At 38.1% G+C, this 17,655-nt stretch overlaps 1 protein-coding gene across 1 annotated transcript in view; it reads left to right on the forward strand.

The window, feature by feature from the left end:
* FBXO11 (F-box protein 11) overlaps positions 1 to 17,655 on the forward strand; it is a 73,699-nt gene that overhangs the window by 17,020 nt on the left and 39,024 nt on the right. Inside the window, exon 2 of the mRNA XM_063301772.1 lies at positions 17,416 to 17,543. Coding sequence (XP_063157842.1) covers positions 17,416 to 17,543 — 128 coding nt within the window. The remainder of the gene's footprint in view (positions 1 to 17,415; positions 17,544 to 17,655) is intronic.

Here is a 17,655-nt window from a genome sequence, read left to right on the forward strand (position 1 = left end):
TAGGCAAGGACCTGATGCTTTTCTTGCCCTGCCCTGCTGTGCTTGCCTCTGCTACAACTCACCCCACCCACTATCTCCTCCCATCTCTGCCCTTTTGGCTGCCCTGCACTCTGACCTGCCCTGCTGCCCTGCACTCCACACCCCTGCTGCCCCCAGCTGACCTTCGCCATCTTCCTCCTCCTCCTGCTGATAAGGTGCATCTGGCTTGCCCCTTTGTGAGGCAGCTGCTTGCTGCATGAGGCCTTCTTCCTGAAGCTGAATACAGCCATCAGCTGCCTAGCAAAGGGCCAGGCTGGGTGGACCTTGTCAGTAGTGGGAGGAAGAAGATGGTGATGGTCAGTTGGGTATGGCGGCGGTGGCAGAGTGCAGAGCAGCAAGGTGGGGTGGCAGAATGCAGGGCAGCAGGGGCAGCAGAGTGCAGGGCAGTCAAAAGGGCAGAGATGAGGGGGAGATAGGTAGGTGGGGGTAGTTGAAGCATACCCTGTGGTTGTAAATGTGGGTGGGCTGCCAAGTGCCCAAATTTTGATCACATGACTGTGGAAGCATTTTAACAGCTGTAACGTTGAGAACTGGTCATAACTTTGAATAGTCGCTGAACAAATGGTCGTTAAGCAAGGACTACGTGTACTGACAAATCAAATGAGTGGGGATTTATATTTCTATCATCCCTGAAGTAACATAGTTTCTTTTAAAGTATGTACGACTTCCTCCTTCTAGCTCTTTTAAGTAAGTTTCTATAGCATCCCTTAGAAGGGAAAAGGCCAAACAGTGAACATAGGACTCTGAAATAGTGCACCTGACTGAATTCTATGGATCACAATTTGAGAATTACTGCAGTAGAACATATAGAAAATACAGTGAGTTACTTTCTTTTTTCAGTCTCCCTAACTAAAATTGAATTTGAAATTTGTTGGGTTATATAAATTTATAAAGCATTTTGGAATGTCTCTGATATTTTAAGAAAAAAATGGTTATTTAAAATACTGTCAGTATAACTTTGGTAACAGCCATGAATTTTGGAATATTGGAATTCGTCATTTTCATTTTCTTATGGGTTAAATTTATTAAAAGTTGCCTCTTGTTTATCTGTTTTGTAACTCTAATTCATAGTTAACAAAGGAATGAACAGAACCTTGGCTTTCTTTAGTAATTTTATATGTGATATAGACAGAAGTCGCTAGAAATATGTTTTTACTTTGCTATTATTTCTAAGAGTGCCAGTGTTCACTTAGGTCATATTTAGTTACTGTGACAATATACTTCTTTGATGTTAAGAAATGTCTTTATTAGGTGAATGGAGGATTTATAAAATAATTACAAACATTTTAATTACCAAGAATTCAGTAAAATAATGAAATCCTCTGGGATAAAAAAAGGGCAGAAATTGATTTTTCATGTAGTAACTGTAGCAAATTTCATTTTTAGCTACAATGAAGAATTTCCAGAATTGCATTTTGGGTCTTAGCTGCATAATTACACTCTAGATTCTTCAAAAAAAAAATTGGAAGAAACAACCCCCATTTTTTCAAAATATAAAATAAATACATAAATAATTGCTTATAACATGTGCAGATTTGATTCCTTATATCTTATAAATAACTTAAACTACAACAAATTATAGTAAAAAAATTCTATCGTCCAATTCATACATAGTTTTTGTATGGACATTTTCAGTTGTCTTGGAAAATAATTAGATTTTATTTAGTGTTAACATTTAAAGAAAACAATATGTTACATTGAAAACAAAGAACAAAAGCAATTCTGAAATTAATTGTACATTAATATGTTTTTTGGAACATAAAAAACTAGATATACTGCATTGGACACCCAATCATTAATTTCAGAGTTCCGCTTTTTTTCACTGACATTGTATTCTGACATCTCCAAAATAAAAATCTGATGCAAGATTATGTGTACTTGCTAATGGACTTATGAAACCAAAAACTAAGTTTGAAATAGTAAAGTACAGGGAAACGTCCTTGAATTTTTCTACCCCATTTATTGAATCTCATTTACAGTAGTGTGATTAAAGCTGCTGCAGTTACAGCCAGAATTCTCATGTAGGTTCACATAGGTCAAGTAAGGAATATTTGTGGGCAAGGAAACATGAGGACAAGTTGTTTGAGCAACTAGGATTCAAGTCTAGGTCAAATCTAACTGGACACTGCAGTTTGATAATAAAGCTGATACTAGTGCAGCCAGGGAGAAGAAGTATTAGGTTTCCTCCATAGTTAATTCTCCTGAAAACTGTCTAAAGGAATTCTTCAGAGTTACTAAGCAGGTTGACATTGTCCAATGATCTCAACCAGTGCCTGACATCATAGGAGCTGCATTGTGAGCAATTTTGACAATTGTTTGCAATTAGATTTATTGCAGGTTTGATGTCTCTTAAGTCAGTACTTTAACTAAGGCATCCACTGTTTTTAATGTTTTACTTTATTTTATTGTATAGTTTGCAAATTGTCTTTAGATCTATATATGTTTACTTAAATAGTGTGAGCACCCTGATGGTATTAAGATGAGTACTTTGCAGAATTGAACTATTGCTAAGAGTTAACAATGACATGATGGAACATGTTTTTGTGGCATCTTGAATGAAAACATGCTAAAATGAAAATGGTGTAATTTTGTAAATAGTTATTAAAATAAATTGTACAATAAGTGTACTGCTTATTAGGACATGATCTGCAAATTGTACAGTTCTAAATGTTAGTGTATTTTTGCAAGTAAAAGTTGAACTGATTTGATTATGTACCATCAAGTCACTATTGGTTTTTTAGTGACCACATGGATAGAACAATGCTGTTCATCAGAACACTGGGCAGACCCCTTTTCGTGTGGTTTCTGGTCACGACTTTGTTCCCATCCCTGAGCTGCCACAAACCCCTCCCCAGTCCTGTTCTGCCTCTGACTGGGCTGTTAAGCTGGCTGATTCCTGGTTGGTGATTCAACAGGCTTTGGCTGGTGCCCAGGCTGCTTACAAGTTCCAAGCCGACAAACGTCGTTCTTTGCAACACGATTTCAAAATTGGGGATCAGGTTTATCTTACTACCAAATTCATCAAGTCCCCACAGCCCTCGAAGAAGCTTGCTCCCAAGTTTATTGGTCCTTTCCCTATTGTTGGTCTTATCAATCCAGTTACTGTTAAGTTGGACCTGCCTCACAATTTGAAACGCTTGCACCCTGTTTTCCATTGCAGCCCAAGCCTGTCCACCACTCTTCCCGCTGGCATCCCTAACCTCCTCCACCTGCTCTGATCATGATTGACGGGCAACAGCACTTTGAAGTCAAGGAGGTCATTGATTCTCGCAAGCTTCGGGGCACCCTCCAGTACCTGATCCGCTGGAAACACTTTCCTCATCCTGAATGGGTGCCTGCTCACCACGTTAATGCTCCTGATTTAGTTAACCGTTTCCATTTGGCTTACCCATTAAAACCTTCCCCTTAAATGCTTTCTTTCTTTTGGGGGGGCAGTATGTCATGTTTACTGTTTCAATGTGCGCTGTACATCGTAACGTTTCACATGCCATGGTGCTGACGCGCGTTTCTGTTGGGAGGGAGCTGCTGTGAAACCTTGTGCCAAGCTCTGTATCTGTGTTCATTTCAATGGAATGTGTTTGGGTTATGTGCTCTGCTCAAGGTCTTTTCCCGCGGACCATCAGAAGCCGTTAGGAGCACCTGGGATTGTGAGCCTGGGAAGATCCTATGGGGGGAGGGATCTCGTTTGTACCGAGGGGGTTTTAGTTTGCATTTGGCGTGCTTTTTCCATTCTCAGCTTTCTTTGTGATCCTGCATACTATTCTTTAATAAATCAGATATCTTTATGATCCTGTTTATGAGTCTGATGGTGTTTTAGAATGACATCTTCTCCAACATGATCTCTCCATAGACTGACTCTTCCTGTTTTTCATTGGAACAGGTATAGCTGCTGTAATCAACTCTATCTGTTTTGTTGCTGTTTGTCCTCTTCTTTTTCCTTCCAACTTTTCTAACATTACAGACTTCTAAGGAGAAATAGGTCTTTACATAGTTTGTCCAAAATATGATAATTTGAGCTACCTTGCTGCTGGTCATACTCGTCGTCCCTCTCCTTCCACCTTTCTGAACATTAGAGCTTTCTCCAAAGAGTTAGGTCTTCACATAATGTGTCCAAAGGATGATAATTTGAGCCTGATCATTTGTGCCTGAAATGAGAACTCTGGGTTGATTTACTTAATTATAAATTTCTTTGGGTTTTTTGGTTATCGGTGGTATTCTCAGGAGTCTTCCACAATACCAAAGTTCAAAAACATCACTACTCAAACAATTACTAAAGCTTCCAGATCATTTGGATTTTCAGCTTCCTTAGTAGTATCATCAGCAGAGCACAAGCTATTGATGTTTCTCCATTTGATTTTAAAACCATGCTAATTTTCTTCCAATCCAGTCTCCCTTCATATATATTCAGCCTATGGGTTGAATAAATGAGAGGGTAACCAGCCTTGTCTCATTCCTTTGCTTACCAGGAACCAGTTTATTTCACAATGTTCTATCCAGACTATGGCTTCCTGACCTGTATATAGGTTTCTCATGAGGACAATAAGATGTTTTGGGATTCCCATTTTCTTAAAAACATTCCATAGTTTGACATGGTCAACAAAATCAAATTGATTGATTATGTGCCATCAAGTCATTGTCAACTCTTAACTACTGCATAGATAAATTTTCTCCATGACAATCTGTCCCTAAGCTGGTCTTTCAGGTCTTCCAATGGTGTAGCCATTGCCACTGTAGCTGAGCCATCCACTTTGCTGCTGGTCATCCTCTTTTCTTTCCTTTCACCTTTCCCAGAGTTAGAACCTTCTCTAGAGAGTTAAGTCTTCACATAACGTGTCCAAAGTAAGATAAGTTGAGCCTAGTCATTTGTGCCTCTAGTGAGAACTCTGGGTTGATTTGTTTAGAGTTCCATTTCTTTGTTTTCTTGGCTGGACAAAATCAAAAGCCTTTCCATAATTAATAAAGCATTACATTGACTTCTTTTTGGTACTCTTTGACTTTCTCAGTAATGTCTCTTGTTCCTCAGCTTTTTCTAAAATTAATCTGAACAGCTAGCTCTCCCTCTGTGTGTAGGGCTGTAATCTGTGTTGGATGACCCTAAGCGTTATTTTGTTGTTGTTGTTATTTATTTGTTCAGTCGCTTCCGACTCTTCGTGACTTCATGGACCAGCCCATGCCAGAGCTTCCTGTTGGTCGTCAACACCCCCAGCTCCCCCAGGGACGAGTCCATCACCTCTAGAATATCATCTATCCATCTTGCCCTTGGTCGGCCCCTCTTCCTTTTGCCTTCCACTCTCCCTAGCATCAGCATGTTCTCCAGGGTGTCCTGTCTTCTCATTATGTGGCCAAAGTATTTCAGTTTTGCCTTTGATATCATTCCCTCAAGTGAGCAGTCTGGCTTTATTTCCTGGAGGATGGACTGGTTTGATCTTCTTGCAGTCCAAGGCACTCTCAGAATTTTCCTCCAACACCACAGTTCCAAAGCATCTATCTTCCTTCTCTCAGCCTTCCTTACGGTCCAGCTCTTGCAGCCATATGTTACTACGGGGAATACCATTGCTTTAACTATGCAGACCTTTGTTGTCAGTTTGATGTCTCTGCTCTTAACTATTTTATCGAGGTTTGTCACTGCTCTCCTCCCAAGAATAAAACGTCTTCTGATTTCCTGACTGCAGTCAGTGTGTGTGAAATTAAGGGTATTGTATGATAGTTTGCACACTCTATTAAGTCTCTTTTCTTTGATACTCGTCTGTAGATTGACCTCTTCCAATCTGTCCGCTACTGTGTCATTCTCCAGATTTGTTGGCATAGTTTAACTAGAATCTCTATTGATCCTTCTTCCATTGCTTGTCATATTTTTGTAGATTTCCATCAAATCCTGTACCTGTCAGCCCTCCAAGGGCAGGTCAAAATAGGAATCCAATGTCGTGTAGGTCAGTACTATTTTTATTGAAAAGCTATAGTAACAGAATCTGAATGTTGTCTTGATAGCAACCCTTCCTCCTGTCCCTGAAGGCCATTCCCTTCTTCTTCTCCAATAGCTTTTGGACTTGGTAAATAGCTTTATCTTATGGTACTAGAGGTTCTTGTAAATAGAGAGTATCTTCTAAGATTTCTGGGATGTGGATATGTTTACTGTGCAGAATTTCAATATACTCCTTCCATCTCTGTTTGATCTTTTATGAATCAGTTGTTATCTGTTACTAATAACTATATACTGTCTATTGCCATTCTTTGGCATATCAGTTTGAGGTTGGAACTTCCTTCTGAGTTCAGATATCTTCTTTGTATCCTCTTTGTCTTTATAGATGTCATTGTAATACAGCCTTGTCTTGTTCCTTTGCAACCCTGGAGCCAGTCTCATTGTCTCTTCTAACATCTCTGAAATTTTTTGCTAAGTTCTTTCCTGAGATTTTTGTTTTTTTGTATCTTTGGCTTCTCTTTTCATCTTGGCAATTTCCACAATTTGTTCTGACATTCTGTTTGCTTTTTTCTATTTCTTGGTCTTTGGCAGTCCCTTTTTACACTCATCTTTAACAACAGTTTTCATTTCATTCCATATTTCTTTGGTTCCCTATTACTGAGGTTCAGGCCATCAGAGTAATTCCTGATATTTTTCTTGAAAATGAAGGGTATGTTCTCAAGATTGTACTGTGGAAGCTGGTTAGCTTTGTTCTTCTGCTTTAGCTTGACTTGGAATTTGTACATGAGGCACTGTTTTGTTTGTTTGAACACTGTGTTGGCAATGACGAGACCAACAGATTGGCAGAAACCGATCAGTTGTTCTGTTTTATTTGTTTCCTAGGCCATGTAGTCCAACTGTGTTTTCTTCCTTACTGTTTCCAGCTTTGGCATTTCTGTCTCCAACCATAAGCAGCACATTAATCAACCTCCTCTTTATGTGCCTCAGTGGTTGGCGCATAAACTTGGATAACCATCATATTAAAGGATTGTCCATGTAGTGTAATTGATATTCTTTGGTCATTGACTGCATTGCACCCAAGTACTGTTTTTGTTATATCCTTCCTGATTATGAAAGCTGTTCCTTGTTTGTTTTTTGTGTCTGAATAGTAAACAGTATGATCTTTCAACTGAAAGTGTCCAATTCGAGTCCATGATTAAGATGTCAGTATGTAGTCGATTCAGTTTATCTTTCACTGTGATGTGCTTTCCCATGTTCATGCTTCTTACATTGCAAGTTCCTGCTGTAAGCTCTGGATTTTCTTTTCTGCATGGAACTATCAGCAACTAGGTGTTTTGAGAGGCTATAATCTACTACATTATAAACAGGATTAGTACTCTGAAAAATCCTCAATCGTTCCTCAGTAGCATGCTGAGTCCTATCCAACCTGACCCATCTTCTGACACTGTATCGTTAATCATTTTATCTTTTCTATGTGGTCTTCTTGGTAAAATAAAAGAGTCATTTACCATAGCCTTCTCTGTGCAGTATGAAATGATGCCTTTGTTGTTGCCCCTAAAGTGATCATCCCTCTCAAGCATCTTGCTATATCACTCCTGCCTGATATAGCCTGCTTGCTTAACTGCAGCTGGGATAACTGTAATACCTTGGGTCACCCTGCTGGGAGTATATATTCTTGGCATACTGTATACCTGTAGCATTCTTGGCTCATCCCTCCCAGGAACGCCCCCCACCCCCCATCATGATGAGGTAGCATAGCAGAACTTTAGGGGGAAAGAAACAGAATTGAATATGACACCATTAGGTTGTTAACAAAAGAGTTCTAATGAAGCAAGACCTTGCTAATGGCCATCAGTGCATCTTCTGATAGTGAACCGTGCAATAAATATGCTGTGTGAAAAATTTTCTTCTATCTGCCCCTGAATCTCTCACAATTCAGCATCACTGTATGAAACAGTATTCTAGTATTATGAGAGATTCTATACATTTATTAGATTTACATTGCATTCAGGAGCAAAAGGCTATGTACAAAGAACTCTATGCTATTTTTCCCCACAGCAACAACCTGTGGGGAAGGTTACCCTGAGGGAGAGTAATTGACCCAAGGTCATGCTGGGAGTTTCCATGGCTGAGGGTAGACTAGAACCTGGACCTCACTGTTCCTAGTTCTGCACTTTAACAACATGGCTTTATAGATGAAGAAAAACTTTTGCCTACCCTCTGTCTCTACATCTTTGAATATTACCTCCATTCTTACATTAATCAATACTATATTTTATCTTCTTTCTATTGTGAACATTAGTGGAAGGAATACATTGGAGCCAGTTTGGTATAGTGGTTAAGGTTCTAGTCTAGAAACTGTGAGTTCTAGGCTTCCCTTAGGCATGAAAGCTGGCTGAGTGACTTTGGGCCAGTCACACTCTCTCAGCCCAACCCACCTCACAGGGTTGTTGTTGTGAGGAAAATAAGAGGCTGGAGTACAGGTAGTCCTCGCTTAGCAACCACTCGTTTGGCAACCATTTGAAGTTACGATGGCGCTGAATGAGGCTTACGACTGGTCCTTGAAGATGCAGCCCAGTGTCGCCACAGTCACATGATTACAATTCAGGCACTTGGCAACCAGCACGCAATTACGATGGTTGCAGCATCCCATAGTCACATAATCACCATTTGCAACCTTCGTTGCTGGCTTCTGACAAGCAAAGTCAATGGGGAAGTCAACAGGAAGTTGCACATCTCAGTCTTGTGATACCATGTTTAATGACCTGCCCTGCATGATTCGCTTAACAACCATAGCTGGAACTGCCATCATAAGTTGGCATAATGTGATTTTTTACTTTATGGCTGCATCACTTAGTGACAGAGTTGCCAGTCCCAATTACAGTTGTTAACTGAGGACTACCTGTATTAGATATGTTTACTACCTTGAGTTGACCAACACATACATATATATATAAAAAAGGTGGGATAAAATCATCTACTACTACTACTACTACTACTAATTTAATTCTAGGTTTATTCAAGTATTTCCTAAATTAAAATTATTTAGAAAGTCTTGTTCTGAAACAACTCAGTTGAATGAAAGCAACTTTCTAATTTTGGTTTGGTTTGGTTTTAGTATATCATATTTGTTACTGAATGTCATGAGATCTCTTTTGAACACTGGTTCTACTTGGCACATCATTTCTGGGCAATTTGCAGTTCATGTGTTCAGAATTAGAATCTGCTGTTTCATAAATCATTGGCATGCACTTTAGTAAATAGACTATTTGGAAAATTAATAGGATGTTACAGTGGTGATACTGCTTCTTGGTTAATGATGTGTTTTGATGTTTTCAAGTTATTTATTTTCAAAGATACAAATATTTCTTCTATAAAAATTACAATTCTTAGATTTAGTCCAACAAAAGCCAGGTTACTATTTCCTAAACTGTATTCACTGTAATTAAATTGGCTATAACTGATTTGTTATATAAGGTTTATAGGTTAAAACCAACAATTTGAATTGTACCTGGACGCATACTAGAAGCCAGTGCAGGGCCCATAGCACTGGTATAATCTGCTGATGGTTTTGAGCACCAGATAACAGATGGGCTGCTGCATTTTGCAACAATTGCTTCTGGGTGATCTTTGAAGACAGCCCCATATAAAGTACATTGTAGGAGTTCATAAAAGAAATAATGAGTATGTGGGTTGACCTATTTCTTTTTTGTTGTTTATTTGTTTAGTCGCTTCCGACTCTTCGTGACTTCATGGACCAGCCCACGCCAGAGCTTCCTGTTGGTCGTCAACACCCCCAGCTCCCCCAAGGACGAGTCCGTCACCTCTAGAATATCATCCATCCACCTTGCCCTTGGTCGGCCCCTCTTCCTTTTGCCCTCCACTCTCCCTAGCATCAGCATCTTCTGCAGGGTGTCCTGTCTTCTCATTATGTGGCCAAAGTATTTCAGTTTTGCCTTTAATATCATTCCCTCAAGTGAGCAGTCTGGCTTTATTTCCTGGAGGATGGACTGGTTTGATCTTCCTGCAGTCCAAGGCACTCTCAGAATTTTCCTCCAACACCACAGTTCCAAAGCATCTATCTTCCTTCTCTCAGCCTTCCTTACGGTCCAGCTCTCGCAGCCATGTGTTACTACAGGGAACACCATTGCTTTAACTATGCAGACCTTTGTTGTCAGTGTGATGTCTCTGCTCTTAACTATTTTATCGAGATTTGTCATTGCTCTTCTCCCAAGGATTAAGCGTCTTCTGATTTCCTGACTGCAGTCAGCATCTGCAGTAATCTTCGCACCTAGAAATACAAAGTCTTTCACTGCTTCTACATTTTCTCCCTCTATTTGCCAGTTATCAATCAAGCTGGTTGTCATAATCTTGGTTTTTTTGAGATTTAGCTGCAAGCCAGCTTTTGCACTTTCTTCTTTCACCTTCATCATAAGGCTCCTCAGTTCCTCTTCACTTTCAGCCATCAAAGTGGTATCATCTGCATATCTGAGATTGTTAATGTTTCTTCCAGCGATTTTAACCCCAGCCTTGGATTCCTCAAGCCCAGCATGTCGCATGATGTGTTCTGCATACAAGTTGAATAGGTAGGGTGAGAGTATACAGCCCTGCCGTCCTCCTTTCCCAATCTTAAACCAGTCTGTTGTTCCGTGGTCTGTTCTCACTGTTGCTACTTGGTCGTTATACAGATTCTTCAGGAGGCAGACAAGATGACTTGGTATCCCCATACCACTAAGAACTTGCCACAATTTGTTATGGTCCACACAGTCAAAGGCTTTAGAATAGTAATCTATTTCTTACCCAACCAATAGACAGTACTTCTCCCCCAACAGTGTTCTTTTTTCTTGAAAGGTATTACTATTTTGCATATTTCTGCCAATTCCTGTGCTGCTAATTCCCCTTTCCATGAACATCCATGGCAAGGAGCAGGGGAGGCAAATGCCATATTTGTGATTATGTCATCATGCATTTGTTTTCATTTTGAGATAATGGCAGTACCCTCCTGTTCCAGTTGGTTTCAAGTAATCTTTGTTCCTTAGGACTCATGTGTCAGGAACTAAAGGGATCCAAGCCAAAGCTGCCCCTAGCCTAATGGGTCTCTGGGGGTGTATCATATATTTCTATAAGCTCTACAAGGTTCCACATGGAACTTTATATATGGATATAACTAATGTGTGAATTCACAGTTAACTTTCAGAACACTGCAGTTATATGTAAGTAAGCAGATCATCTAAATAAAGGCAGCATCTAATACTGTATGCTGCCTGGAGATGCAGGGCATTACAATGGTAAGTAAGTATTCTAAATATTTGGGTGGGAGGTGTTCCATTCCTTCCTCCATGCTTATAAGCAATGGATTATCTGGATCTTTTTCAGTGGGGATTCAGGCTGGGGTATGGTACCAAGACAGTATTAGTTACACTTGTGGGTGACCTCTGGAGGGCTTGGAATGAGGTTAGTGCATCCACCCTTATTCTCCTGGATCTCTCAGGGGCTTTTGATACCACCAATCATGGTATTAAGGAGATAGGAGTGGATGGTATTGTTCTGTGGTGGAGCCCCTCCTTCCTCCAGGTCCAGTTCTAGTTGGTATTGGTAAGGGGGAGAAGTCTAGTTTTAGACCTCTCTTGTATGGTTGTCTCAGGATTCTACTCTCCCCACTGCTGGGAGAGGTCATTCATCAGCAGGGTTGAAATATCATCAGTATGCTGATGATACTCAGTTATACGTCTCTACCCCTGGATGTAAAGTGATGCTGTTGATGTTCTTCCTCAGTGCCTGGAGTCTGTGAGAGCAAGGATGAGGAAGAACAGGCTGTGACTCAATCCTAGCAAGACCAAGTGGCTTTGGGGTTTTGGACCCCCTGGATCTGGAGATTTTTCATCTTTAACTCTCAGCGTGGTAGCACTCTTGTCAGCCCTGTGAAGTAGACCAGATCAGAAAACCGACTCCACAGGAAAATTAGAGCTATACATTATTGAGATAGGCTATAGTAACAGAATCTTACAAGTCTGCTTGTGCTTTACCTCCCCTCCCTGTTATACTTGTCAGCCCTTCAAGGTAGACCAGGTTAGGAAACCAAAATTATGAATGCTAATACAGTGCTATTTTATTATAAGGTTACAATAACAGAATCTTGCAAGTCTGAATGTGCCTCCCCCTTCCCTCCCTTTATCTATCAGAGAACTGGGGAAGGTCAAGCCTGAGATGCTTTCTCAAATTACATTTCTGCCTCAGACACAAATTTCTTTTGCTTGACCGTTGTCTTGGTTGCAGCTCTTCTTCCAGTTCCTCAAAGTTACTCTTACATCCCATTACAATACTCCAGTGCATCAGGGAGACTGTTCCAAATATTATCTTGTTTCCCAGGTCTTAAGGAATGTTTCAGTTGATTACTCAGTTGATTATTATTCAACATTAGCTTTGATTATTTAATGGTTCCTGTCAATTTCCCTCAGGGTCATCTCCCTGGCTCTCTACACCACCTCCCCATTAGCCTTAATCTGCCCTACCCTGCATGCACAGAAAACCCCAGGCCAGAGTCATGGGAATGAGCAGTAGATTTGAGGATATCTCCCTGATTCTCTACACACTTCCCTGGACAGAGTTGATGTGCAGCCTGGGAGTCCTCCTAGAAGAGCAGGTGGCAGCTCTGGCTAGGAGAGCTTTTTCAAAATCTGTCTTGTGCATGAGCCTGTTGCTGGATTGGGATGCTCTGCTCATTGTCACCCACTTCTCAATTGGATTACTGCTGTATACTATGGATGGGGCTGCCAAATGTAGTTTGTGTTGTGACTTTGTTATACAGCACCTCATTTATTATAATGGTTTTAATTGTGCTTTTTGTTCAGTTCTAGAGGTTATATTGTTTTCTTGTGAATGATTTTGTATGTAAGATGGGTGGTCGTATACATTTTCTAAATAAAATAAATGTGACTTGTCTGGGCTTTTTATGCTCATAAATGCTTTAACTAGATAAATGCTTTAACTAGGTAGTGATAATTATTTCAAATGTGAATGTGTGTTTGTTTTCTTTTTTAATTGAAATATGATTAATTATAGATAGCACCTCTTCAAAAGAATCTCTTAACACCAGATGTACAACAGTGTTAATAACCCTCTAGAACTCTGGTTTTTATGTATATGATTTCTGAAAGCCCAGTCATGTATATTAACAGTTGTGTATTCTTTCATAATCTACAGGTGCAGATATATGAGAGAAATAATACTTCTCTGTCCCACCATGTTCGTATACCTAAATTGGTTGCATTATCTTACATATCCAATTATGTCTTCTGGCTGTGAACTTGAATTCACCAGTCAAATAATGTAGATATTTATTTTCTATGAAATGAGGAAAAATTTATAATTCTTTGCTTCTGAAGAATTGTAAACATAAAAAGCCCAGCCAAGTCACATTATTCAGTAATGCAATTATGTTCCTTAAAAATTATTCTCTGCTAAGTGTGCTTACAGGGTTGTTGAATTAATTTTACAAGAATACTTACAAATCTATTGGTATAAAAAGTGCCAGTGGGACAGTTACTTTCTCCGTTGCTTCTTACACAGTTAGTAAGATTGTTCTAAATTGTTTTCTTAGGTTGTATGAGAAACCACTATATAGTTTTATTGTTGAAACCATCAGGTAGTTACATAGACTTATTCTGAGGAAACATGAGCTAGAAAATGGCTATACGTTGACATTTTCTTAAAGAAGCTGAGTCTTCTCCTGGGACTGTATGGTCAAAGATGCAGTTTCTTTAAGGAGGCACCAACAGGTTCATTGTGTGTGCTGAGGCATACTTTGAAGCATCTTTTTGGCTTCAAATTTGAAGCACTGCACATCCCTAACGGTATAAATACTGGCATGTGTGCTGTCTCTGGGGCCCTACTTGGTGAAGTCTCCATGATATGAAATAGTTGTATCAGTATTCTTGAGGTATTCATTCAGATAATATTAAAAAAAAAGGCAAAATGGGATGCTAATTTAAGGTGTAAGTAACACAACAGAATTATTCTGTTTTCTTGAATATGTAGTAATGAATACTATAATATGGATGTAAAGCACATATTTTAAGTGGATTTTTTTAAAAATTAAAATCTTATTTCAAAGTATTTCAGCTTATTCTTTTATTTTCTGATTATTAACAGTTCAGATTTGAAAGGTGTCTGCTGTTATGTCTCTGTTTCATTCATTTTGCATGCATTTTAGTAACTATTAATAACATCCTTTAAAATTTCCTACAGTGTCTGTTTATAGAAAGAGATTATACAGGTGGGACTAGCTGTAATAAAATCATCTTAACGATTCTTTCCAGAATGGCAAGATATTTGCAAATGTGAAGTGAAGGTTTTAACATTTCCTAGCTGCTGTTTGTTTGCATATTTTAACAGATGTTGATATGCTGCTTCAGTTCAGCAAATTTAGCTCTGAAATCTTTATTCCCCAGTCTAATTCTGTTACAGGATTTACTTAACTTGTTTACCTAGTAGCAGATTTTTGAAGTATATTCTGTTTAGCCTATCTTTCATGTTCTCCTTTGCCAAATCTAGAGAAGCTAAATAGGTATAACTTTCTGTTAAGGTCATATAACCCATTCTACAAAAGTATATTTTGGATTTATACAGTAAATTATTCTTAATGTAAAGAGGGTTTATTAAAGTATACTGAAAGATGTAAATGCTCTGTTTTCCCCAGAGGCTATCTTTGTAGAAAAAAATTGTTTAATTTTTTTTTCCAGAAGTCTCTAAGTAGAAAAATGAGGTATCTGCAGTGAAGGATATTCAAGGAAAGATGGAAAATTATGGAAGGAAAGGGGGGAATTTCTTCCAGATTATAACTAAATAGTTATTTTACAGGAGTGCTTTATAGTGGTATTGTTACAGTCAATTCACATATACAGGTATGATCTTAGATACTAAAGTAGTAATGTTAGTGATAATAGCATTGTTTGTTTGTTTGATCAGTTTATTTGACTGCCCACGTACACAACTTGGCGTGTTACTGCCCTTTGGCTACTTTCAAATGTTGCAGAATTTGGAACATTTTCCTAGCTGTGATACAGGAGTATAAGAGGGAAATGTACTACTGTAAGCATATTTGTTTCCCATTTTTCTTGGATTCCTTGTGTATGAAGTGAGCACTCAGTGGCTTTTTTCAGTTCATATAAATATTCAGTTTTTCAGAGTCTAAGAAGTATGAAGTGAAAGTTGAAGATTATAAACCTCAGTCAATCAGATGGTTCTTTTTTTGATAAAATTAATTCTGCTGGTATTTATTTCCATTGATACTTACAGATAAATTTGAGTTTAGAAAGCTAAATTCATTAAAGTTTTGTTATTAATGAGGTAGTAAACAGTCCTCTTATCAGTTTAGAATGCTATATTTTGTCGGAAGAAGGTAGATGTAATCTGTTTTCCAAATCTAGTTCTGTAATTCCATTCTGTTCATACTCTACAAGATATTTTATGTCCTAGTTATGGACAAGTATTTCTGTCATGTCTCGGAAAAGCCTTTCTTCTATGCTGGTAACACTCTCCCCATTTGCTACTTTAACTTGGAATCCTTTGTTCCAGATGCTTTACTATACTTTCAGAAAGCCCTTCGCTAGAACTTGGGTGAGGAAAAGCAGCTGGGAAGGAGTTGTTTCAGGAATGCAACATGTGCATAATATTTTTAACATTTGCATAAAGCTGCTGGGGGAGGTCATCTGTGAGTTTGGGTGCCTTTAGGAAAATAGATACAATGACTTATATTACAGAAGAGTTGAGCATATCTAATTTTCTTTTATTTTTGATATGCCCATTATAATACTGCAAATGTGTTTAAATCTCATATTAGTCTGAAAAATGAGTCAGCCTTAAACAAGGTGTCAGATCAAGTAGTGCAAGAATGAAGGTTTCTTTCTTGCATGTGCAGAATAAGTGGAACTGTTTTTTCAGTCCAACTCTCTCTTCCTAATACCTGATTGTCAATAAAAAATAGTTTTATAGAATTGGTGTTTATTTTTCAACTTGGAAATCCTTTTAGGCCAAAATGCTGGGTATAAAAAACTAATTTGCTTATATAACATTATGGATTTTTGTTGTGAGTTGAGAAGGAAATGGAAAACAGAAAGTACAAATACTGTTAGTAAACTTATTGATAGTGACTGTCTGCTAAATTGTAAATATTTTTACTTTGGTGAGTTGAGTAACACATGGTATGATTTTCAAAAAATTGCCTCTGTTCAAAAGATAAGCTTAAAGCTATTCATGTATGCGTATCTTAGCTGTATGTACAAACAATGGATTCTGGTTTTGTCCACCCTAAAGAAATAAGAGTTCTCATTTTGTATAAGACAGTGTGCAAGATTTTTCCTTTTCTTCAATTCTGAATAGCAGACAGTTCAAGACTAGCATCTCTTTTTTACATTACATCAATAGCAAGTCCTAGACTTCAAGATATAGAATTGCTTTGTTTTGCATAAGCATTATAGTAGTAGTTTATGGTGAAAGACGCATAATTCAAAGTAGGTATTGTATTTAGAAATGCAGATGGATCCACCAATTAATAATAAATTGCATTTTAAACCAATAAAAAGAATTGCAAATGGAAAGTAATCGGCTTCTTCGAAACCATAAGTATACAATATGCATTCAACACTTATTTGAATTAAAATTAATGTTTAAAATAGTCAAAAAAATTGAGAGTGTCGTCTGTTTCACTGCTGACTGCACAAAAGACTAGTATCAGTTTAGAAGACTACAATGCTCTCCGGATAAAATTCAGTTTTAATATACTGTTTGTGAATTAAGAACAGGAAAGTCTTGTGCTCCTATCTCTTACATTGTCCTTGTGTGTACTCACTAGGTCAGTAAATGTGAGATGAGATATATCACTGTGTGTATACTGTGAACTGCTATAGGACACTACTCAGCTATTGAAATGTTAGCCCACTGACTTAACAACTCAGAGAGGAAGTCTTACTTTTATTCACTTGTATCAAAATTATTATTCACCTGTTTCAGAATTTCTGGATTTTCAAGAAAAGGTCAAGGCTAGCAGAGTATCATTTACTTACCTATTTTTTTAACTGTTGCAACAAAACCAATTTTGTGGCATCTGAAGGGCTCTGAAGAGCTAACAAATCTGTTTTAACTACATTTGAAATCTTTCCCCATTCTTATGAGAAACATTCTATGGTTCATTTGTAAAGTGTACTTTACTGTTAATATAAGGATTTTAAAAGTTTAAAATATATGAATACAATGCAATTATGTTTACTAATATAAAGTAAATATGAATATATAGCACAATATTTAACTAAGATGGACATGTGGCTGATAACTATATTAATATACCAGCTTTGTCTACATATAATTTAATTAAAAACAGGAGGTTTTTGGTATTCTGGTAAAACAATATATGTTACTCTCTTGCAACAATCTATTATGTGTTCTTTATTTCTTGGTAGATGATGATGTACCTGCAGATATGGTTGCAGAAGAATCAGGTCCTGGTGCACAAAATAGTCCATACCAACTTCGCAGAAAAACTCTTTTACCTAAAAGAACAGCTTGCCCTGCAAAGAGCAATATGGAGGTATTTTAAAAAAAACACCAAACTTTTTAGAGTAGATAAATAACACTGTGGGCATAATCTAGTCCATAGGCTGTTGTGAAGGGAACATATGTGGGAATATCAGCATCAACAA

Source organism: Candoia aspera, chromosome 1 (genome assembly GCF_035149785.1).
Source record: "Candoia aspera isolate rCanAsp1 chromosome 1, rCanAsp1.hap2, whole genome shotgun sequence".
Lineage (NCBI taxonomy): Eukaryota > Metazoa > Chordata > Lepidosauria > Squamata > Boidae > Candoia > Candoia aspera.